The following is a 25545-nucleotide window of genomic DNA, read 5'->3' as shown; positions in this document are numbered from 1 at the left end:
CATCTGAATGCTGCAGTTGGATGTGTAAGGAGCAGCTGTTCCCATGTGTGCAAGAAACAAATGACATAGGCATACCACATTTCAAATGGTTCCATATATCACACCATGAATCAAATCAGTCATTCCCAGATACTGCTGGCACCAACTGGAGGTGGAGCTATGATGCTGTTATCAGCTGGTTGAGCTGAGCCTATCCACCAGCCATGCTCCTCTAGCTGAAGTCTAGCAACAAAAGCAGGCACAGAACTCTGCTGCTAGCTCTACTTCAGGTCCAGCATTCTGTGTTTCTAGAGCACTACCTATAAAAAAGCTTAATCTGGATGTTGGAAAATGAAACAGCAGGAAGTGACAAAAAAAAAGCAATGAAAAACCTCACAACAAAGCAAGGATTATATGAATGTTTTACACTTAAGAGGAAACGAAGGAAAACAGCAACAACAATAGTAACCCAACAAAGAATATAGCATATAAGTCAATATCTTAGCTCAGGACCCTCAAATTCACACCTACAACACCCCTAAGGATGCACTTCTAAAACCTTACTGGGTCACTGTACTGAGAACACAAATCTCCAGCGTGGCCAGAAACAGCCAGGTGTCTCATAACTCTTAAAAGGCTCCTTTAGTAACTGGTTACAAAATAAAGGTTGCATCTGTGGTGTGGAGGGAGGATCAATGTGCCTGTTAGGAATGTATCATTAGGTATCTTTGCGGATACTCAAATACTTGGTTGCTACATTTAAGAATTAGAAAAAGGAGTGGGATTCGTGCCTTGGTTTACTGTCAGAGTCCTGTAGTGCAGGAAAACCTGACAGGTTTTGAGTTCTGCCCAATTCCGCAGGAATAAGTTCAGCAAGTTTGTAACTATAGTAGGCTATTTTAATTCTCAAATAAGTCTTTGTCACAGTAACTCTGTCACTTAACGAGAGTTCATATGACATCAGAGGACATGCTGCTGTCTTAGCTTAAAGGTCTTAAGTACTCTAAAATGACACATGTTAGTGCTCTTACTTTGAACTGGTATGTCTAAGAAAGCACTGAATTTATTTGATCTACAAGACACCTTAAACTAATTTGTAACATAGAATATTATATAGACCACCTAAATTTTGTTTTTTTCAATATATTGCAAGGGACTTGGCCAGACCATGACCAGTGCAATGTGTTAAATCACTATAGAAAAATAACAGAGAAAATAGGCTTTTAGCATGATGTCTTAAAATCTCTATAATTACAATATGTAGCTTGAAAATGTGTGGTGTTCTGTTTGAAAAACTACTGCAGTAACTATTATTCTACAAAGCCTTCAATTTACATAGCTCCCAAAGTCAGTATTTTTATGAAGTAGAACTGGCCTGATATGTTTCTCCAAAGCTCAATATTCGCATGCTTCACTTCTGTGCTTTCTTCCAAAAATTATTGCCATTGATTTTTTTTTTCATATTCCTGCACCCTTAAACATTATGTTAAAAACTAAAAAAAAAAAAAAAAAAAAAAAAAAAAAAAACCCAAACCAAACCAAACAAACAAAAAGCTACAAATCTCAATGAAACTGAGACAACCAGAGCCCATCACAAAATAAGTGAGAATGAAAAACATCCTGCTCTGATTTTCTGATCACTGAGGATCTGTTATGGGATGGGAAGAAGGTGAAAGTTTTAACAGAAAACTTTACAAATTACTTATATTCTGAATATTTGCAGTAAAAATGGTTTTAGAGGTAACAGTTTTCCTGAAACCTTTAAGTGGCATCAAAATACAGCAGCAGCAGCAAAAGTAAGCTGAACCTTTGAGTTATTTCAAAAACACAGATAATTCTTAGACAATGTAAGAAACAAAAATCTTTTCCTTTTCACAGTATGTTGCCTTTTTTTTCTTAAGTAGATGAAACTTAAGGAAAGTAAGATGAAACTGCTTGATGAAAATATTTTGCTTAAAGGGGGAAAAACTTGGGGTTTTCCAATAAAAATATTATGGTCTCTCTGGGAAATCTGGAAAGACACCAAGAGTGTCCTGCTGTTCAGCCCCCTACTCCATCTGATACTTTAACAGTTCCAGATGGCCTTTACTACAGGATGACCTTCCCTCTATTCTTTTATTATGACCTTTGGGTCACAAATTATCTATAGGATGCTGCTGTCATTCTGTAAGACACTGCTGTAGTCTTTCATCTAAAGAATAAAGATGCTTAACATTAAAACTCATCTTTGTTACGTTGACCTTCCAATGATGATCAAACCAGACAGTTATTCCAATCAATGTCATTGCTGCAGAAAATATGTTTCATTTTTTGCAACATTGACATTAAGAAACTAAGGCACAGTTTTAAATCAAATCAGTTTTGCAATCCTACTTGGCTAGAGAGCATAGCCTATTATACTCATCTAAAATATCAAAAATATTGCTGCATCAGTTTTGATGAGTTACATTGATTAGAAGGATGTGGCGGGTTTGTTTTTTGTAAATTATTGATGTGGTTTTCATCCCAATGTCATTGATAGGAGGCAATAAAACTTTATGTAGGTTTTATTAATTATTTGTCTTTCTCTATCATCACTAACAGAACACATTGAACTTAAGTAGGAAAATATAATAAATAGTCCCAATGTACTAAATAAAGTAATAAGGTTAATTTCTTTCCTGCTGTCAGTAAATTCATGTTAGCAGTCTCTCGTCAGCTTGACATCAATTAATGATTTTAATTCCAGACTCTTGTCACAGTACTCACCACCCTCCCGTCTAATTAAAATGGATGATGCATGATGAAGGGAAAACACAAGACTTCTGTTCTTGTTGTAACATTTCTATTCATTAGTATACTTTTACAACAAAGGGCTTGTGGCTTTAATGGTGCTAGAGAAGGATGAAGAGAAGTTTATTACATGTTAGAGATAAAGACCCATATACCCTTAGGAAAATATAATACAGGAAGCATTTTACGGAATAACTGAATCCTTCGGGGGGAAAAAACAGTTTTATTTTAACTATTAATGAACAGGCAGAATGTTTCCCTCTAAATTTAGGACAAACAACGCGTGAACGGCACCCACGCTACTCGCAGCCTTGTTTACATCTGCACAAAAAAAAGTGCTGTCGGCCCATTGACTGAGCTCCAAAAGTAACAGCAGATCTGCCGGCGCAGGACAGAGCCTGACCCGCCTCCGCGACACCGCCCCGCCGTGAGCCGGAGCATCGCCTCCTCCGGGCCGCCCAGAGCCACCCGGGCTGCACAGAGCCACCCGGGCTGCACAGAGCCACACGGGCTGTCCAGAACCACCAGGGCTGTCCAAAGCCACCCGGGCTGCCCAAAGCCACCCGGGCCACCCAAAACCACTCCGGCTGTCCAGAGCCACCCGGGCTGCACAGAGCCACCCGGGCTGCACAGAGCCACCCGGGCTGTCCAGAGCCACTCCGGCCGCCCAAAGCCACTCCGGCTGTCCAGAGCCACTCCGGCCGCACAGAGCCACTCCGGCCGCCCAAAGCCACTCCGGCTGTCCAGAGCCACCCGGGCTGTCCAGAGCCACTCCGGCCACCCAAAGCCACCCGGGCTGTCCAGAGCCACTCCGGCTGCACAGAGCCACCCGGGCTGTCCAAAGCCACCCGGGCTGTCCAGAGGCACTCCGGCCGCCCAAAGCCACTCCGGCTGTCCAGAGGCACTCCGGCCGCTCTGCCCCCCGGGCTGCCCAAAGCCCCCGCCGCCCCGCAGGGCTGTCCCCAGCTGACACCGGCGCCGGCCGCACGGGCGGTCCCGCGGCAGCGCCGAGCCCGCAGCTCCCCCTCCCGGCCCCGCCGCTCCCCAGGCACCTCCCGGCCGGGAACCGGCGGCGCTCGGGGCAGAGCCGTGTAAACGTAGCTCCCTTTGTAACCCGGAGGAACAAAAGGTCATGTTTTCCAAAACAGAAAGGGGGGAAATCAGCACAGCAGGAGGTTCCTGGGGCAGACGGGAACTGGTCACACGCACGTACCCAGCGCGGCAGCGCTCTGCCGGGTTAGAACTGTCCTCCAGCAAGCAGCACGGGCTGGACTGTACAGCTGCTGCGGCAGAGCAGAGCCAGCCCCCGGCTCCACAGGCCCCATCTGACCGCTCTATCGCCCTCCCAGCATCTCCGAAGCTTCTGGCACAGCGCTTCCACCAGCACAACACTTTAATTCTCTCCCAAAAGGTTTCTGCTTATCTCCTCGAGACTGATCCTCCCAAGACAGGTGTTTAAGCACTTGATTTTGCATCCATTTCAGTGGAAGTTGAGCAAGAATACAATACTAAGATTAAAACACCTTTATGGTAACACACAGATTTATAGAACATAAGCAAAGCTCTTAAATCAGTGTATTAAGCAAACAGAGAAAATATCCTCTAGACTTTGCTTGCAAGAGGAGGAAGTGCCTCTAGAGGCGGATTACAGCATAAGCACTGTTTGCCCATAGATGGATCACGAACTCTGAATCATGAGATTACATGAAAATTGCAACTTTCATCTTTTAAGCATTATCCAGCAGTGAAGCATGCTGGATTTCCGATGAATTTCTTAAAAACTTCACAAAAAGGTACGTTTAGTTCATTCCTCTGTTATCTACTACTCGAGTACAAAGAGTAAAGTTGTCCAGGTCAGGGAGAACTTTCTTTGCTAGAGGAAGTCAGTCCAAGGCTGAAGATCACCAGCACACACAGCCTTGCCATGTGTGCCAAGAACTGCACATGCCTGTGCTAAAGAAGACCACGGCAAAGGTTTTGGAAAAGTTTTGGATTTGCTGACTATTTATTTTGTAATGAACACAAAGTTGAAATGGAAAAAAAAAAAAAAAAAGCCCAAAACAACAAAAAATGAAATTGGAAGAAAAATGCAAGGGTGTGGAAGAGGGAGAAACAAAGGTATCAGAGCCTGCTGTTTGGAGGGATGTCTCTCTCTATCAAGGACTATAACCAGAAGACAAAAGCAGTAGGCTTTTTTAACAATTCTGTCTTCATATCTCCTAAGAAACAGACTACACTAAAGGGCCTTGAAGAATTCAGAAAACAGGGCAATCAGGTTGCAGGGTATCAACAGTCACACTGGCTAAATATTGAGCAAACCTACTCTGGGAGGCCCTCAAAGACCAGATGTAGAGAGAAGGTTTCTAGACTGGAAAGGTATATGGGCTTCCAGAGGTTTAGATGCAGCAGCAGAGCACAAGGTGACCACCCATATGAATTGATTCCTCTTGATCACTGACAAAAGTTTCAAAATCTCCTTTTAAGTCTATCCAACACTGCAATGCTTGCGTAAAACTATAAGCAGTTGGAAGCATCTCTAAAAGCTTAAGATACTCCACACATCTCTAGTCTGCAAAATCCAAGAGATCTTAGGAAGATATGCAAACCACAGGTCCATCAGGAGACTCTGGATTTGATAAAAGACCTTCTATAACAAAACCACAAAGGACCCAGGGCTGTTTTCTCAGCCTACCCGTGTGAATGTGGCCAAACTGGCGATATTCACAGTGGTATCCAGTTTGAGGAGTCAAGTTGATAGACACTCAAGATGACCACACAGCAAAGAGCAGCTCCAGATTAACATGTAAAACACCTGCACAGGGCACAGGATCAGAGCTAACTGAATTTGGTTCTTGTTCAGCTTCCTCAAGACTGCAGTATAGACCCAAGGCTACAGTCAGAAAGTCTATTGCCCAGTCTTGCTTCAGGTTTTTGACTGGTGCCACTGCTGGGGAGAATCCTTTCTAAGAGCACAGCAGAGCCCAGCCAGATTTTAAGATCAGTGCTTGGCAGATACTCAAGGACAATGGAAGCAGACTTGTTTTTGTGCAGTAAACCAGTGTTGAAGCACAGTGACATGGGGCAGTGTTCTATGGCCTTGGATGAACTGTTGTTCCAACATTTGGAGGATTTACAAAGAGCAAGTATTTCACAGAATTTTTGGTAAAACTAGTGGGTGGTCTCATCAAGTACCTCCCTAATTGTCCCAGTATTCCTTGTCATTGAAAGCTGGCTGTATTTTCAAATAGATAACTTCATTTTTCCTTCAAAATTACGTTAAGATTTTCAGTAAACACGCACCATATACATATACAGCTTAAGAGATACACCTCTTAAACAAAGAATCACAGAATCAAGAAAATAATATTAATAATATATTTATGAAATGCCATTTTATTAATTTAATAATGGTAAATTGAAGAGCATTAAATTTCTTATTTGTCTCATAATCCATCTGAATGCTAGGTTTTAAAGAAAATACTACTGTAAGCACAATACTACTAAAATTAATAATTCCATAAAATGGTGGGCACAATTGATTTTTTAATGGGCTGTTCACTTGTTCTCTGACCCCCCTAAGGATTTTTGCTCCTAGCCTCTCATACATAGTAAATTCATTAAATCCAACCTATTTCCCCAAAGCATTGCATCATTTTAGAGGTATATAGTATCAAATGCCAAATAAAATAGAACAAGTGAATTGCACTGCTAAAAAAATTGAGAAAAAACCCACAGAAAACAAAGTGAAAATAGCAGCCATTATGAGCCAACACTGACAGTAATATTTTACTCTGTCTCCTAGTAAGCATTTTGAGGGATTGTTCAGTTAATTTGCAAGAGTACTCTTCATTAACAGCATGTATCTAACATCATTATTTTACAGGATCAAAAGGAAGCTCTGCAATCTAACTGCAAAAATATTTAGTCTCTATGGACCAAATCAACATCTGAATTTTTTAGAAACATAAGGAAGCACCTCACACATTCGGTTGCTATTTTATTATCTTTTATTAGTTGTACATGCGACTACCCCAAAGAAGTTGCATTCTCTTATAGACATAACACAAAGGAAAGCAAATACACAGGGAAAGAGAATAATGGGAGGAGAAGGACCCATGTTACTTTAACATCAAGCTGTTATGAAGTTCTGGCACATGCATTTTCTGCAGTTTCAGTGAACACATAAAATTATTTTTATGACACACGAGGAGTGAGATTTCAGGAAAGATTCAAATTGGTTAGCATAACTTGATGGACAGGGATTAGGATTTGCTCCATGCATTGGGGGCTGTACAAATAATTTCATAATTCTACCTTGGTACCCAGCGTGACTATTGCAACCTCTCTTACATCATCACATGGACAGTCTATACTCTGACCATTCTTACTGAGAGAGACAGAGAGACACAGAGAGACAGAGAGAGAGAATGAAGAGAGAGAAAACGTTACTAACTCGAGCGTCACGTCTTTCTTCTTTTTGTAAATGTATATGGCTGGTTTTCTGGGGACCTAATGTTACAAAGAAACCCTCAGGGCCAGCTGGGGCTCAGCAGAGTGTGAAGCCAGGGCACAGCGTGGTGCTTGTCTGGCCAACCATCCCCTGCCCTGGGCTGGCCACAGCACCCGAGGCAGCTTTCCATGGCTCTGCACCCCTGCCATGAGCTCTGTGGTTGCTCTATCCATGTGAGGGGAAGCTGGCAGCACAAACACCCTCATCACTTATTTCCTTCAATTCCAGTCTTCCTCTTTACCATTTCATCTGCAAACACTTTACTTTTAAAAACAGGAACAAATCTAATGACCCTGCCTCACTTTTGTTAAAATAGAGAAAATAAAAAGCAATCAGACTAGCAAAAAACATCCAGGCACTGTAATCCAGGCACTGTAATCCAGCCATCTTCTACAATCAGAATGGATGGACAAAGACAAGAATAAATTTTTACATCAATTTATGATAGTATATCTGCTAAAGAGTAAAAAAAATTCCCATGATGTAATCTAAACAGATGGTCACAAATCATAAAGTTTCTGGATTTTAACAAGTTAAACCAATAAACACACACCCCCAGCCTGGCCTTACTGTAAATCACTCAACCTTAAAAGAACTGAAAGGAAACTATTTTAAGTATAACTGAGTAGTCTACACAAGAGTTACTGTGGCTCTCTATTCCGTTGAGCTGTTAATGATGAAGCCACCATTCATGAACTTTTATTCTTATTTGCAGAAGACCAAGGTGCATAGAGATGATGGTTAAAGAGATCATTAGGACTAATTAGTGATATCTTCTCTACAAGGACAAGAAAATTTCCCTCCAGAGTTTCTGCATCAATCCTAGATTTATGGCTGAGCTATAGCATGATTTTTAGATAAATAATTGTAGTGCACAGTTCACTTTCACCGCTAAATGTGTCTGAATCTATTTACCATTCAGGAATCAAACTTCGTAAAGTTTGTCTCCTTACTGAAGTGATGTCTACTCAAAGAGGTTGTTGTCTCTCCACTCACATCTCCCAGTAAAAGTTAACTGATAACTTAAGCTTTTCAAGATTTTGACTAAATTAATTAGAGAGACACCACAGTCTAGGCCCCAAATATCTAGGACTACAAGAGACAGGATGAAAAGTAGACTGGAAATATTGAGAAGAGCATATGACATATATCATATATAGGTTTTTTACGTTTAGGGAAGCTGACAAGGAAAAATAGAGGTACTCACCACTCATTTTTACAATTAGCAGTTTAATATACATATCATTCCATAAACAGACTGCATGACACATAAATAGACTGAACTCCAGTGACAAATATACTGGTAAGTATAATTTTTAGGTTTCTCCTAAATTTATCAATGAAAAAATCTATATATGCAAAACTCTGAAGAAAAATACAAAACATACTTCATTCTATATAAATATTTGTTTTCAGAAAAATGTCAATAAAATCAGTTATAGAATATTTAGAGAAAGCATTTCATTTTATTACTTCAGTCTCCTCAATAAGAAAGGGAGCACTGCGTCTATAAAAGATGCTTAACACAGCCAAAAGAGCTGTTCATACTAATGTCCAAAATAAATCCAGCTTTTTCTTGTTATTTAAAGTAAATTTCATCAGTGAAAATTGAACTTCAGTTATTTAATTTAAAAAACAAACTCTCTCTATCAAGGTTTAAGCAAATACTGAAGTCTACCTCTCCTGTTCTTGCTTCATTCGTATTCTCTCCTCTTCTGAAGTAAGAGCTTCCTGCACTTTTATTTTACCAGTTTTCTCACTCTTGTCATCTTTGCGATGTTTGCCAAACCTGTTAATAACACACAAAAAAAGAATCTAACTTGTGACATGAACAAAACTGTATTTTCCTTCTTCCATGACAGAGTTCTCCAAGAAGGACTGCTGGGAAACCAGGAAGGGAAAGAGCAAAGACCTCAGAATTACAATTTTTAGTACTTTCAGGCTGCTTCTGGGTTTGTTTGGTGTTTTTGGTTGTTTGGTTTTTTTTGACACAAGTTCTTTTTATTTTCATTTCACTCCTCTTAAAAGTTTATAGAATTCCTCACTGAAGAAAAGAATAAAACAAACAAAAAAACCCAAACCAAACCAAACCAAAACAACAACAACAACAAAAAAAAACTGTACCACATTTCTCTTTTTATGCCAGGATTTTGGGGCAGCTATTCTTAAACAGACAAACAATGTTTTAGGACACCATCTCTGCCCAAGCACTCAGATCAGGTTTGCATTAAGTGAAGGTTTCCCCAGGTGAAGGTGAGGATAGAGGGAGCTGCAGGTCCGACAGCACCTGGGCAGCACCACCCCCCACACCCTGCAAGGGCATTTCACCACACACAGAACACCATTCAAAACGGTCACTGTATTCTTTCCCAGCACCAGGGGCTCTTATTTAAACTTTATTACTCATGACTCTTTCCCCAGTGGTGTTCCAGTGTGGGAGGGTGAGTGGAAGGATGGAGCTGTCTGGAATGCCCTACATAGAGACGGGTGCTGCCAACCCAGAGTTTGCCCTCTTCACATCCCCTCTTCCCCTCTAAAGGCTACATTTCAAATATATTAGGCTTCTTCCATATTTGCACATTCCACTGTTTTCTTTAAACTTTCAGGAAGTGAAGAATTTGGCATTTGAGACACTCAGTTATTATTAGGACAAAATTATTCATATTTCTTATGACATTTCTGACCTATTCTGGAAGGAGTGACTTTCATATAGAGCGAACCAAACAAACATTTTAATATAACCTTTAAATAGATCTAAACTTTAGATTAAAATTCCTATTTAAGGCAGAAGGGCTAACACATATCTGTTAAACAGTATATATACCAATTAAATGTGGCATCATTTATCACACCAAAGGCAGCAAGAATTTTACTTATGTTATACCAAACGTTTATCTGGGAGCTGACTGACACTGTGGCACTTCACACTCAGGTTGACATCAAAAGTGAAATTAAAGCACTGAGACCTGCAATCAAATACGTCTAGCAATAGTGCTGACAGGACACTACGAATGCTCATGTACAGTGAAATAAACCATAGAGTTCTTAAAGCTTCCTTCTGACCTGTTAATGTAACATCTTTAAAATATTTAGAGCACACCAGGCATTTATAATTTTTTTTTTCCCATTTGTTCCTTTTGATTCTAGGACAAAGCCATTGTGTGAGTTGAAGACACACCATGCAATCACTCTGCAGAATGATTAATTTCTGGCCATTCAATCAAGAAATGTTATTTATATTGTGTAATCATGTCTGTGGCTCTTAGGGCAGCTCTTTAAAACCAAAACACAAAAATACAGCATGTACCTAAACTTTGAAGTGTGTGCCCATTCTCCACACAGATTGCTCATTTCCAAAGTAATTCAGGCATCTGAAAACTAAAACTGTTTATTAATAATCACCTGAAAGGGGATAGGCACAGGACATGATGGGGTTAAGAAATGCAAAATAGGGTGTAAAGTTAAAGTCTCTGATTTTATATAATGTTACATGTAAAACTGACATACTTAAATTCAAAACACCAACATGTATCTTTTAAAACATCCGCCTATTTATTAGAGAGTAATCAAAACCATTATACAAAGCATTTACATATATGACACATAAGAATCTCATATCAAGATCTGGATGTTGCATGCCAGACAAAAGAGATTGTTTAAATTAAAATAGCCCTAAAACCTCTAGCCCAGAGAGGAGTTTTGGCAGAAAAACAGTGGAAGTGAGCCACTCTACCCTGATACACAGAGAGTGCCTGAGGTGGCAGCATGGGTCTGACTGACAGAACATGCAGAGCTGCGAGGAGACAAGCAACATATGTGGCACTCTAGCACAGCATCTCTAGGATGCTCACATTTGCTTCAGTCTCCTGTCCTTCCTCTACCCATTTAAAACGTCAGGCAAAGGAAAGGAATCAAATTCTGGAGTACCCAGGGATTTTTTCTTTTTTAAAAAGAAGAAATCGTGGTTAAAAAAAAAAAATGGAGGGGGAGAAAGAAAAAATTGAATTAGTTATTGCCCATTAGGTTTTGGCAGCAAAACAGACTTTCTGCCACCATAAATCAATTCATTGCAAGTATGAACAGATATATAGTGAAATCAATACCTTATTAAAAAAATAAAGTACACAGGAAATTTCTAACAATCCTTGTAAGCAATCTAGTAAATGTCTGGTCAGGCTGCATGATTGTGAGGAGAGAATTTCTAATGTTAACATGTAACGCAAACTTAGCAGAGTTCAGTGGTTTGAATTTGCAGATCCAACCACACAAGTCCAGAGCACACAGAGCTCATGTGTGTTCCCACAGAGGCAGAGGTGGGCACCACACATGGAGCACTTGGAGCAGCACCAGGGCTCTGTTTGCTTTGAGTCACGAGCAAGTTGTGGCAACAACCCTTCTTCTCTTTCAGGGTTTTCTTCCAATCATCCAGGAATTAATGTTCCTTCTGCCCCCGAGGACCATCCTGATAAAAATCTCTGGAAGACAGCTCTGTTTTTTCCCAGGCAGTTCAGAGGTGGCCATATTGTTCCCACTCTGACTGGAGACTTCCCAGTGCCCATCTCTGACAAGTGGTCATCCCAGCAGTGGACAGCCTGGCAGAGTATGAACCATGGTGGTCTTGCACAGGTGCCTTCTCTGGACTTTGTCACCCGCAGAAGTGATCTATCTGCTATAATCACCACTGCCTGTAACAAGTTCAGCAATATTAACTGCACTGTCCCTACACTGGGACACTGTAAAACAACCCAGAAAAACAAGCACCATCCTCCCCCCTCCCTGATTGTGGCTTCATGTTTCTAGCACAATGCACCGTTGCATTAATTGTGGCTTAACAATCACAAAGCTTTGAGAAGATGCTAAGATAGCATCTCAAGAAGAAGCTGAGAGAGCCACCGAGCACTTGAGAAAGGTGTTGAAAAGAACTGTGATGGAGATACATTTGTACACCCCCACACACCTCGTTTATTTCTGATGGGGCAGTCAACACTCCCCACTAGAAACATCATTCTAGAGGCTTTGGTAACATTACTCTTGCTATAATAAATGTGTTTGTTATTTACTTCTATTAAAAGCCTTTGCTTCATGAAGTATGATTTACAGTCATAATGAAACCCACAGCCCAAATCAGCATCCTCTCTACCAAATTTATAGCAGACATTTAAAAATTATTTATTTAACAGTCATATTCAAGCTAGGTTTAACTACAGAAATGCAACATCCAGCAGTGCTACAGCACACCATTAAAGCCAGCTGTTAAAACTCTGTCAGCTGTACTGTGGTGTGACTACACTGCTGTCAAGCTATTGAAAATCACCTGTCCTAATTTCTTCAGGTAAATGTTTCCTACTCATATAAATTGTGCTTCCTATTCAGGAATATTAACTGAAACAGGAAACTTAGAAATAAGACTATTCAGACCACTGAAATTCAAGCAGTCTATGCAATAGCCCTTCAAAACACCAAATACACATCCTACAGTTACTGTGCACTGTCTGTACAGCCAGAGGTAAAGCCCCTTCTGCTGCTGTTTGGTGGCCCTTGTTTAGTTGTGTGAGTCAAAAGTCTGGGTCAGGTCCCCAGAATTACTCCCTGTATCTACAACACCCTGAAGTGAATGCACTGGCTCAATGCAAAGATCTGGCTTACTTATGTGAAAGCTTCACCTCCCTACAACTGCAACTCGTCTAATCCCTGACTTGTCCCATGAACAATATGGGTTTGACACCTTCCCTGTAAACCACCAGACTTGCATCACTGTGAATCTCACCCCTTTACTACTCTGGTAATCAAAAGGAAGGAGAGATGGATTTAGGATGTATACGTGACCTATGGCAAATTTGGAACCTTACTGCTTCCCATACTATTTTTTCCAAAATCCATATATTGAAAGGCCTGGCACAGCCACATAGTAAGTTCTCCCACTTACTGAGAACAGTCTAAGACTGAAACTTGCAAAGTGCAATCAAAGATATCTCCCTTGTAAAGCAGAAATCACCATCCATTTGTGCTGTGTCAGAGAGATGCTAGACTTCTGCAAGCCTTGAGGACACAAGTGCTGTGATCCTGGCCCTCGCTGCTCCCTCCCCAGACACAGGAGCAGTTCTCTGCTGTGTGCAGCTGGTTACAGAGTGCCTCAAGCACTTGGTGATTTTCAGGAGCTTGTCTGAACCTGAGATGGTCTCATTCTCACTGCTGGGGGGCTGGCTGCTGGGATACTTGGTGCAGCTCTTACAAATGCAAATGAAATGACAACTTTCCTTCTGATACAGACATGAAAACTCCATCGCTCAGCATCTGTGCACAGCAATGCTCCTTGCATTAGTAAAAAGGAGGACAGTGCTTAAAAGCAAAGGTAGAAACTACTAATTTTGGGATTAAAACCCAAAACCACGCAGAAAAGGAGCATCTGTGGCAGTGATGTTCAGACAGTCTTGAGAATCTAATCCCAAGCTTTTTTCTTGTGCAATGTTTGGTGCCAACAATTTGACTGCGAGCTATAAAAGCCCAGCCCAAATCACTGCACAGGATACCAGTGCACAGACACAAGCTACTACATGATGTGCAATCAAATTACACACACTACTGCCTCCCCAAGTTACCATATTCATGAGGAAAACAGTTCTGCTGCTAAAGCTTGAGCTATACCAGCTATTCTGAGGCACCTGCAGCTACAGGAGCACAGCACTGACCTGTGGGCACCACTTCCCTCTATCTCAATTCTTAGAAGCAGAGCACAGATTATTATTACTCAGAGTAGAAAATAAAAGAAAAAAAAAAAAAAAAGTGCACATTTTCCTCCAAATCCCAAGTAATAAAAAAATTACCATTCTGTTCATAAATATTCTTTCACAGATATAAGTTAATACTTCTTTGAGGACACAAACTGTATGGTTATAGAATAATCTCTTCATAATACTAACAATGTTTACTTCATGTAACAGCTTGCTTATTCAGTAGCTCTCTCATTTAAACCCTGTTATGAAAAGTATAGCTAAAATCTAGTTTAATTTTATTCTGTAGCTGCACAAGCAAAGAAAAAACTTCTATGACTAATTGAAATACAGGTTGTAAATTAAAAATACCTCGTCTGTCCAAGTGTGTGAGAAATTGATGAAAGAGAGCAGCTGAAATCTTGTTCACTCTAATTGCCAAGATACTCCAGAGTTCTACTTAATTTATATCTTCTTAATTCTCCTTTTACATTAAGGACTGAAGAAAGTTTCAAGATAAGTGTAAATGCTCAAAGTCATATTCACAGATCCACAGATTTAATCCTCAAATTCAGCCAACAACAGGAATCAGAGTAAGTGAAGAAATTAAAAATTCTAAGAGGATCATCTTAAAATGTATGATCTCTAGTATATAACAGCCAAGTCACAGCAGAGGAAAGGACCATCCTCAGAGCCCATGATACTGGTTTCTCACATTATTATTATTAATAAAAAGATGAGAACACAGACCTGTATGCTGTAAGTGTGACCCTCAAACAGGAAATCACATGAACTTTGGATAATCTAATCAAAGTAAAATGAATACCCAAACCTCTCTGTCAGCTGGCTCACTTTCAAGCTCACTTGCTTGAATGACTGTCAGCAACTAGGAGGTGACCTAATCCAAAGTCTGTCACACTGAACAGAGAGGCCCTGACTAACAATACCTTCAGTGGCTTTGGGCCAGTGAATCAGAGCAGCTGAACAGAATGAGAGGCTCAACAGTGAAGACAGCATAGCAGAATATTTAAAGATCAGGCTCAAGCTACAGCATGGTGCTATATATATTTAAAAAAAGTGAAATGTACATTGAATACACATGTAGACATAAAGAACATGTAAATTATTTTGCATAAATAGGACAAGCAAAGCAAGAAGGGTGCATGAGTAACAACAGAAAATCCACATTTACAAGTTATCTGAAAAATGGATTCAGTTTAAAATACTATATACCAGCATCCCTGTACAACAAAAACAATATACACGTAATCTGCTAAATGGATTTTACTCTGATGCGTTACTGATGAGATCATTGTCGTCTGCCAAATCATCCACATATTTCATTAGAATAAAGAGCTACAGAAGCTACATGCATTAGTTGATTAATGAAAAAAACACAAAAAATTGATTGAGACAGAAGTTCAGTAGCATTATGTTCCTTAATAGGAATAAGGACATCATTAAAAATTAACAATTGGTAAGTGTCTTGAGCTATTTTGTCAGTGTTTTCTAGCTTCAAGGCATGTTCTTTTCCCCCTAGTAGCAAACACACAGACATACACATCACCTAAATACTGTTTGAACGATTTTGCAATGATTTGTTTTTCACCCTGCTGTATCAGCAAAATCGTAATATTTATATTACAACATATTATTGGGACACCCCAAACCATTCCATTGCTAAAAAAGAACAAAAACAAAAACAAGGATTTAACATAGCACAAGACCAAAAGCCACCCTCTTTGATGATGACCTGAAGGTTTAGAAGTCTTCCATTCCAAGCAAAATTATGCAAGGGCTATTTTTAAAAGCATGTTTTTTAAGTGTAAACATTTACATATTGGCAGTGGGTTTCTAGAAATAGCCTGCTATCACACGTTACTAATCCAATTAGTTGATCCAATTCTACTTGTTGTGAGGGAGTGGAATGACTGCTGCAGTGACTCAGCAGCAGCACTGTCCTGAGATGACACAAAAGCACTGATGTGCATGCAGGCACCTTGATGCAGGAGCTTGCAGGCATAATTAAAACAGACATTGATAACTTCATTTTCCATGGATTTCCTTGCCTGTGTTAAAACTGATAAAGCAGCAATCCTTCTGGTGCAACATTCAGCAGAGGACACCTGCCAGGAGGGTTCCTGGAGAACTTTGCTGTCACAAACCAAGAAAACCACATTACAAAAGGTCATAGGTAACTCATAAAAATGAAGAATCTCTAAAAAGGTACACCTGCATCTTCAGGCCAGTGATGTTTGCCTTCAAGCAACAAAGAAACTCACATGCTCAGCCACAAACACAGAAATTTAAAGCACTAGAACCAAAGTGGCTATTACTGCAAAATATCAGCCCTTGGAAGGGCCCACCTTGGGCCTGAATACTGTAAAGCATGTGAAGGTCTTCTGTGTTCTATTCACACATTTTCTCCCAGCAGCCTCCGTATCATTTTCCAAACATTAAAAAACCATTCTTCAGCCCCCTTTGAGGGGATGTTCTAGTACATCTCACCAAACTAAGTTTACTCAAAAAGCACAGACATGACATGTATCACAACACTTCACGTACAACAGCACTGGAGATTCCCACAAAAACTTCCCGGAAAGAAGAGGAAACAACATATGTGATCCTAAACTGCTTTCAGCGAAACTTTGTGATCTTTGTGAGCCATTCGTGAGCCAGTAATCTTTGTGAGCCATTATCCCAAATCTGAAGAAAATGGGTATGATGCCAAACTAGAGACATGTCATGAGGTTCATTCAATTATTTTCATGAACAGTTTTGATAACGTTTCCTCAAAGGCATGACACAACAGGCAGAATATTACTCACACCAAGCCGCTCTCTTTTCACAACTTAAGCATTTTTAATATTGACTTCCAGCATAAAATGGTGGAACTTTTAAAAAGAGATTTCTTTTATTGAAAGACCATCTGATTGCAAATTTCTAAACAGAAGATAATCTTCTTGCATTGCTACTCGATTGCCTGAAGCTAGCTGGAGCCATGGACAGCTCTAATAAATAAATAAATAAGCTACAAGAAACCAGAAAAAAGCCCTAAGAACTACATCAAATTACTGTAGTTGAAAAGCAGGCTGAGAAGTTCAGAGAAAGTATGAAAAATTTTACAATGATGCTATTGGAAAGACAGCAGCAAGACTGCAGAGATGTCCAAATCTACTCACTAAGGAATACCACAACATAGTAGAAGTCACCATAAAAAATTCATATTCATGGTGGTCAGACAAAACCTGTTAAACTGGGGATTGTGGCATCCTTGAAGGAGTCAGGAATATCAAAAGAATCTTCTGCTTAGATACAATTTTGTTAACAGTCATCAGTGATGGGAGCAACCACAGAAGTAGTCAATGACAATTTTAATGGACATTTCATAACAGTCTAAGCATTTTAAAGTTTGTGACCAAAGTTTCTTAGTGCTGTGTACATATTCAAAAAAGAGAGTAGGTTTTGACCACAGTTACTTGCCCCAAGCTTAAATTTGATACACTGTGTGCTACTTGTCATTGAAGAAAGTAGCTCATACAAGTGACCCAGCCAAGCTAATTCAGCCTTTTATTTAAAATAGATATTCTTATTATATATTTTATAAATATAATATATATATTATAAATATATATATTATAAATATAATATATATATATAATATAATATATATATTTATAAATATAAATCTCAATTGGCAACATATCCTTTTACACTTTGATTTAACTGTACTTAGAAATTCTCCTGTCACCCCTCTCACACAGAATGTGCCCTTCAAGACTGCAGTGCCCTGTTCTAAAATGCAGTACTGGGCAGTAAGATACTAAACAGTAACTGAAAGACTGTAAATACAAATTGCAAAAAAAACAAAATAAAGCCTCACTTGCAGAGTAAAGAGCAGGCTCCTGAAAAAGCCTGAGTGAAGGCCTGCAGTATGTTAACTCAGGGACTACATACATAAAAGCACACATACAACTCTCTACTTTGCAATACCATACATAGGGATAACAAAAAAATCCCAAATTCTCAGCATCAACCGCAGCCCCTATTAACAAGTTCCTGACAATCTAAAGTACAATGCAGTCATTTTCCTATAACATAAGTAATTTTTCTGTGAAAAACTAAAATCCTACATCTCAGGAGGTGCCGGGTTCAGACCCCCTCTCTGGCTCACACTGTGCCAAGCAGGTGATAGCACCTTACCCCAGCAGTGCCCACCTGCCACAGCTGCCCTGCAGCCACACAGCAAGGTGGGAAACCTCTGCTGGTGCATTTGTCATGCTCCACAGAGGAGTTTAAAAATTGTGGACCCATTTAGGTAGGAACAATACTACATTGTATGCCTCTAATTACTGGTGTCCACTAAGGATCCTTAGAGACAGCGTTTAAACCATGGCTACTCAGCAATGTGTTCTCTCCACAACTATACTTCTAATTCCTGCTCTGTTCTTTTTAATGCATTATTGTTTCCAAATACAATGCTTCAAATTGCAAATTATGTCTGGCTCAAGGGCTGATTATGAGAAACACTAGCACTTCTGCCTCTGTGTGAATAACTCTGATAATAATGAGTGATTGATTGAGCTCCAAGAAGTCCAAATGATGAGAAGGGTCAATTTGAACATTTTTATTAGCTTCTTTTGTTAGATCTAACACTTTGCCAGGCCAGAGACAAATACTGCATCTGGTTACCATGATTTTCTGCAACCCTACAGAAGTACAATTTAAAAAATGGGTATTGGTCTGAAGGCAGACTTTATAAGAAATGCTAATGAAACATAAAAACCCACCCATTTTACTAGCACTCAAGAGATGGCTAAAGAAAAAAGAGAATAAAAAGAAAAAGTTGCAAGGGAAATTTGCTTCAAGACTTTTCTGCCAGAAAAGGAAAAAAAAAGAAACTTTCAGTAATACTAAGAGGCATCACAGCTCCATTTTACAACCAAAACGCTTTGCTTAATAGGCCTGCCTTAGGTAAACATGAGCTACAACATGAAAATCACTAAAAATGCTCACTAAGCACATGCAACAGCAGAGAAATTAGGACAGAAATGTAACACACAAGCTAGTTAGAATTGCAGTAGTATTATTCCAAGACCTTAAGTCTTGCAGTCATGCAATTACGCAGTATAAAATCAGCAAAATTAACACAGACACACAAAAAGTTAAACTAGCTGCAGTTCATCTGGATCATTCCAAAGATTAAATTTTCCCTACAGATCTCATTACCTAGAAATGTTAATACATCAGTCAGCATTTTTTCTGTCAGTTACTAGAGACCTTTGTTGATATACACCTCCTAAAAAATAACCTCTGCAGGGTAAATTAAGCAATAGGTGATGTCTCTTTATCTTTAGCCTTATTCACATATTTACACTCACAAGAGAATGACAATTTCCAGCAGAAGACCACAGCCAGCACTGTAGGATCTGTGAGACAAGTCTAAATAAAATATTCCTAAAACCAGACAAGTGTACAGCTGTCAATCTCTGCTCAGAAGATGGCTACAACACCAAAAAGCAATTCCCCTCACTGAGCCATAGCACCCCAGTGCTGATGGCTGTAGTACAGTTTGGAGTCTCCTGTCTCATTCTGGCTTTCACAGTGTCACTCAAGTCTCCTTGTGGCTAAAAAATAAAGTCTAATTCTGTAACCAAATCAATAATCCCAACAGGACACCTTTACAAGGTACCCTAGAACACATTTAAGTACCCTTGAAGTGTTCGAGACCAGGTTGGATGGGATTTTCAGCAACCTGATCTAGTGGAAGATATCCTCACCCAGCAGGGGTTAGATGGTCTTTAAGTTCCAAATCAAGCCATCTTGTGATTTTATAAATCTACATTATCACAAAAAGTAGAGAGCAAAAAACAACAGGCACATTATTTTGAAAGTTTTTTACAAAGATAGGGCCATGGCACAGGGACTGAGCCTGAACCAAGGCTCTGGGTAATAAATATTAATATGTCACTGCTGGCTTCACATACCTCTGTCTCTTCTATCAGCTGATATCCTGCCCTGCAGCAGAAAAATTTCATTTACACATGCTGTATCTTCTGGGTGGAAAATGAAGAGCAAGACTTTGCACTGCAGCAGCAGCACCAGAACAAAGCATCTCTGGAGCAGATGCAATAACACTCAGGTGAATCATTGCTGGGACAGCAGCCTGACAGAAAGTCCCTGCAGCAGCTGCTTCCAGGGCTTGCCCAGAGCTACCTGGAGCCCTGGAGATGCCTGGCATCCTGTAGCTGCCAGCAGTCAGAGCTTGAGCTGTCTTCAAGGTAACTGCAGTTAAAATAACTGTATCAATTGTGATTTACACTGCTCATTATTTTAGGGCCAAGCTGGGAGCTGAGAATTTTTCAGATTCAAAAGATGTACAAAGCAGGACTTGCTCAGACTTAACTACAGGCAAGAGATGTGCAGTGGTGAGTTGAGTTGGGGTTTTGTTTTGGGTTTGTTGGGTTTTTTTGTTGGTTTTTTTTGGGGGGAGGGGGGTTTGTTGTGATTTTTGGTTTTGGTGAGGGTTTTTGATTTTTTGGTGGGTTTTTCCATTGGTTGGTTGGTCGGTTGGTTGGTGGTTTGTTTTCCTTTGTTTTTGTTTGGGGTTTTGGGGTTGTTTTTTTGGTTGGTTGGTTGGTTTTTTGGTTTTTGTTTGCTTCCTTTGGTTTGGTTTGGTTTTTTTGTTCCAGCCACGTTATAAGTAATCTCCTAGCACAGAAAATCTCATACATGGACTAGCCCCATACACATTGACATTTTTGTTCTCATTTCTACATGCTCAGGCACTAAAAGAAGCAAATGACTATGCCTGTAGCTATATAGAAAGCCAGACAGATGATGTTTAAAATAAACCCAGACTTGACTTCAAAGATATCTGGCTCTTGAGATGTTCTTCAAATGATAACAGCACAGCTCACACTCAGTGCTGCACACAGTACATAACAATTATCACTGTCATTTCACTATGTCTTCTAAATATATAGCCTAAAATAAATCTTGAAAAAAAAAAAAACCCAACAATGAAAATGGCACTGATTCTTCAGTATTTCCTTTAACCTACACAAGCAATTTTCTTCCTTTGGGGTTATAAAAGGGAAATAAAACTGGCACAGTATTTGGAGCTCTACAGATGATACCAGGACTCCTAATGGTAACAGATTATAATACTGTTGGTATCATTACCTGCGCAGCAACATCAGAGAAAAGAAATACTTTAATTGTCACAGTACATCCAAAACTCCTGCTTGTGCCAGCATGTTGTGCTCTGAATTTCAGGATTTTAGCACTATGTGTTAAAGACAATGATTGCATCTATAAAAACATTGTGAAATATTTGAGATTTATTTGTGGTATGCTGCTGTTGAAAGGTGTAATAGCAGTTCAGTTTGCATAATAAACACACCTGGTGTTGAATATGCTAGAGGCACTTTCAATTGGTACAAAAATATACTACTTTTATTATTGTAATACTCATAATTGCTAATAAAGATAAGATCTAGATGCATTTTTGTTATTTAATCTTCTTTTTCAGATCTTTTAAAGCTAATCCATAAACTTTGTCAGACTTTTATTATAAAGTCAGATTAGACTGTTTTTTACCAAGCACTACTTACAACGGCATAGCATGAAAAAGGAAATCACATACATTTTCAGTGATTCATCTATCCAACATCCATCCAGCATTTATCCACCTACAAACTAAACTCAACACCAGTATCTGGAAGCTCTAGCCCATGGTTTTAGCATACATATATCTCATATTTATACAATAAGGGAAACACCACAGGGCATCAAAACCGCGGAGACAGTAGCATGGACCAGGTACTATCCTATTTTTTAAATGAGAAAATAGTTCCTCCTGAAAGTATAAGCAGCTTGCCAAACTGCAGGGGGGGTTGTTTTGCAAACACAAAAAACATTAGGACTCACTATGCAGATTTCATTGACAAAGCTAGATCTATGAATTTAATAGTCATTTAACACTGACTGAACTAGTTCTTTATATCAGAGAATTTCTCTATCAATTCAGCATTTCCAACATACTTTTAACATAAAACTCTTTAAAACAGCCATATCAGTAGTATGCTGGGTTTTTTATTGAAATCAGTCAAGTTCACAAAGTAGTTTCATTAAACTATACTGTGTTCTTTTTTCCTTTTTGGACTAGGAGCTACAAGATTGATAGCAACAAAGTCCTGAAAAAAGTGTTAACATTTGTAGAAACTAAGAATTTATCTTCTGCAAAAGCAAACATTTCAAAATTTACTGTTTAACCACATCATCAGCTAGACCAAACATATACTGTAAAACTAGTTCTTGAATTCATTCCAGCAGGGTCTATTTTATAAACATCTACAGCCCTTTCTTGCACTTCTGCTTATTGTAAGTTTGCACAGAAGTGGTAAAATTTAATACTCAGTGGAACACTACATTAACTACTGAAATGTTATTGCACATCAAAAAGGTTTACTGCTACTTTGTAAACGTGCTTACCTGAGAGCCATAAAATGCTGACATAATGAGTCAGATCTACTGTGGTGCACTGCAACCAGGTCTGTGCACTCGAAATGCAAAAGCAGCTCCTTGATACAAAAGTCATTGACACAATCTCTAGAAGACATTTCTGTATATGGCATACTTCAAATTCTGTAGTATTTTGGAGCTAGGTAAATATACCCCAAATTATCAGTAACAGGACAAATCACCCAGAAGAGAATAAGCACACACACACTGTATTTTGTACTTGAGCATAAAGGTTCTGTTTCAAGAAACCCCCAAGCTGCAGATCACTGAAAGTCTGGAAGACAGACCTGGGAAGGAGTGTACATGGTCACTCAGCTCTGGTATCCCACCCCTGGGAGCCACTGCTGCTCAGTGTCAAAGTACTGAGATACAGGGATTTCCTGGGTGTCATTTAACTCTTGTGTGACCAAATTTTATGTTCTTAGATTAAACCCTAAGGAATCAACCAAACATGAGTGGAATTAAAAATAACTCTTTCTCCTCCTGCAAAAGTAAAATGAACTTCCTCCTTTTATGACTGGCTGAACTACAGATGCCTGAGGTTTTACTTGATGTACGTACTTTGGGATGAAGATGAAAAGTATCAGTATTAATACAACAATAATTTTAGGTATTTAATAAAAAAACGGTGGGATTTTCTGATGTAGCATGAAATAATAGAAAGGAAGATTTCTGTCAACTGTTTCTTCCTCAGTTCCATAGAAAATAATCATCTTTTCTAGCTCAGTGGATCATATAAGACACTATTACCACATCAGCCAATCAGCTCAGTATCCTAATAGTTGCAAGTCCAAGACAATTTAGAGTAAGATGCTTGGAAGCACAATTAAAAAATAAACCCTTTATAGATAAGTTCTTCCTTAATACTTAGCATGTCATGAATGTCATGAGTCTCAAATACAGGCTCAGGTGTGTTACTTCCTATACTCTTGGGATCCTGTGAGGGCAGCAGTCCCTGAAGGTAACAGCATATCACAAATGTCCTTTAAAATGTCAAAATTTTGCATGAAAATCTTATTGTACATCCACATGTTCTTGATTCATGAGAAGGATAAGTACATGCTGATCAATCCACATTTTTTGTACCAGCAGTTTTTGAGCGTCCCTTATTCCTGTCTTACCAAGGACAAATACTTTTCACCAGGAGAATGGTGAAGCATTGGAACAGGCTGCTGAGAGAGGCTACCAACTCTCCATCCTTGGAGATATTTGAACCTAAACTGGGCATGACACTCAGCTGATGAAAAGCTGAAGCTGGGCTGCTGTGATAAGAGCTGAACCAAGCAGAAAACATTTTTTGCCCGAATCACTAAGAGTCCAGTATTTTGAATATCTCTTCAGTTCCTTCTAATTCTTTTTTTTTCCTCCAGAAGTCATCAACAGATTCAAAGTGAAGGAAATACTACTTCTATACCCCATTGTCACTGTGTTTCTAATATTTCCTTCTCTCTTATTCTTTCTCCAAAACTTATGTTTCTCTTAGTGTTTCCTGAAGTAGCAATTTAAAAGCCTAAATAAGGCCTCTGAAAGCCCTATACCTACCATTTTCCTACTACATTCAAGGAAACACAGGTGTTCACCAACTATTTCTGTGCCAGTGTATTTTATTACAAAAATTATACACTGGTTTAATCTCATTTTGCCATTTTCACTGAAGAGTTGCATAATTATGTCTTTAATGACTATTTCTTTGCATAACACTAGGACATGTTAATATCTGAACAGGAGGTCTGCCAACACACCACAAATACAGATCACTGCTCCCGCAAACTGAAATGCAGTAGTAAGTTGAAGCTTTGCCTTTTAGAAAAGGATCAGCTGTCCTGCAGCTGCCAACTTCAGTACCTTAAGAAAATATGACTTAACCACCTCTGTCATCCCAGGTACAAAAGTATATTTAGTTGCATTCATTTTCCTCTAAGTCAACATTCCTATTCCTGTTTTTAAAAAAGAATTTTCAAAGATAACTCTGCTTTAAAAACGTAATCTACAGCATCCACAATATATACCAATGTACCAGTGCTATCAGTAGTGAATTAAACCTCCAGAAAACCTTTCCAAGAGATAACAAAACAAATGGCATTAATAAGAGCTTTTCACCTAACAAATACTTCATGTCTCAAGACAGTATTTATTTATGAAGCTTTGTTATGGACTAGTGCACTGCCTGTTTAGTCTTCAATTATCACATGAGGTGGAGGAAAAAATCCTATTTCTATATGAGCTTAAACTGAAATTGACTTTGAATCTCTGAACTGTCAACAAATTCTTCCCTGAAAAGGCTGGCTTTGCAGAGATTATAAAGAAGGTGTCATCCTTGACACTTGCGTTCTATATTCAACCAGCAGGCCTGGAAGAGAAGTGTGCAGAACGCTGGGCAGGATGGTGGAGGGCTCAGCTGTCACCCTGCCTGCCTCCCTCGCTTGCTTTGCAGGCAAAGACAGTGCTGAAGGTGTCAAAGGTTCTCTATTTAAAGTCGCTGACAAGCAAAGGAAGAACACTGGGAGAATATGTTAGCAGCCACTATGAACTCATCTCTAGTAACAAGTCATCCTGACACTTACTTCTGGATGTTAGAAACAAGAGCCCTGGTTCTATTAAAATTAAAGAAAAAACAAAACAAACCCCCATACACTACACCCCCATCAGATTTATAAGTTCAAGATTTACTCTGGGAAAATCCAGTGTTAAGAACACATAGAGCAAAGCCCTGCTTTCTGTCAGAGTGACAAACCAGAAAGCCACATACGATTATGTTAATCTCCCACTTCAAATCTCCCTTGCACAATTGCATACCACTGCTTTCTGTGTTTCGTTTAAAAGTCATAGAGTTTACTAACCACTTAATGAAGCCGCATTCCTTAAATCCCTGACAGATTATGTGAACTTGTTTGGTTTAGAAACATAAATTTGCCATTCCACTACCCCCTGCCCCAATGACATCTTAGTCCAAAGCCGGTGTGCTCGGGGCTGCAAGCCACAAAACACCTCTCCTCAAAGCAACTGCCTCCATCGGGCAGCAGGAAACAGGAAGGCAAAGAAATGCAC

At 39.4% G+C, this 25545-nt stretch overlaps 1 protein-coding gene across 5 annotated transcripts in view; it reads right to left on the bottom strand.

Annotated features, from left to right (window-relative positions):
- PARD3 (par-3 family cell polarity regulator) overlaps nt 1-25545 on the bottom strand; it is a 525862-nt gene that overhangs the window by 107098 nt on the left and 393219 nt on the right. For 4 of the 5 annotated variants that reach the window (XM_066315111.1, XM_066315121.1, XM_066315129.1 and 1 more), the window contains one exon: nt 8940-9050. The exons of the other annotated variant lie outside the window; for it this stretch is intronic. In XM_066315111.1, the coding sequence (XP_066171208.1) occupies nt 8940-9050 (111 nt within the window). The remainder of the gene's footprint in view (nt 1-8939; nt 9051-25545) is intronic. 5 annotated transcript variants of the gene reach the window in all.

This window comes from Sylvia atricapilla, chromosome 1 (genome assembly GCF_009819655.1).
Source record: "Sylvia atricapilla isolate bSylAtr1 chromosome 1, bSylAtr1.pri, whole genome shotgun sequence".
Classification (NCBI taxonomy): domain Eukaryota; kingdom Metazoa; phylum Chordata; class Aves; order Passeriformes; family Sylviidae; genus Sylvia; species Sylvia atricapilla.
The sequence above is the reverse complement of the archived record's forward strand: the minus strand, read 5'-3'. Positions and strand labels throughout refer to the sequence as shown.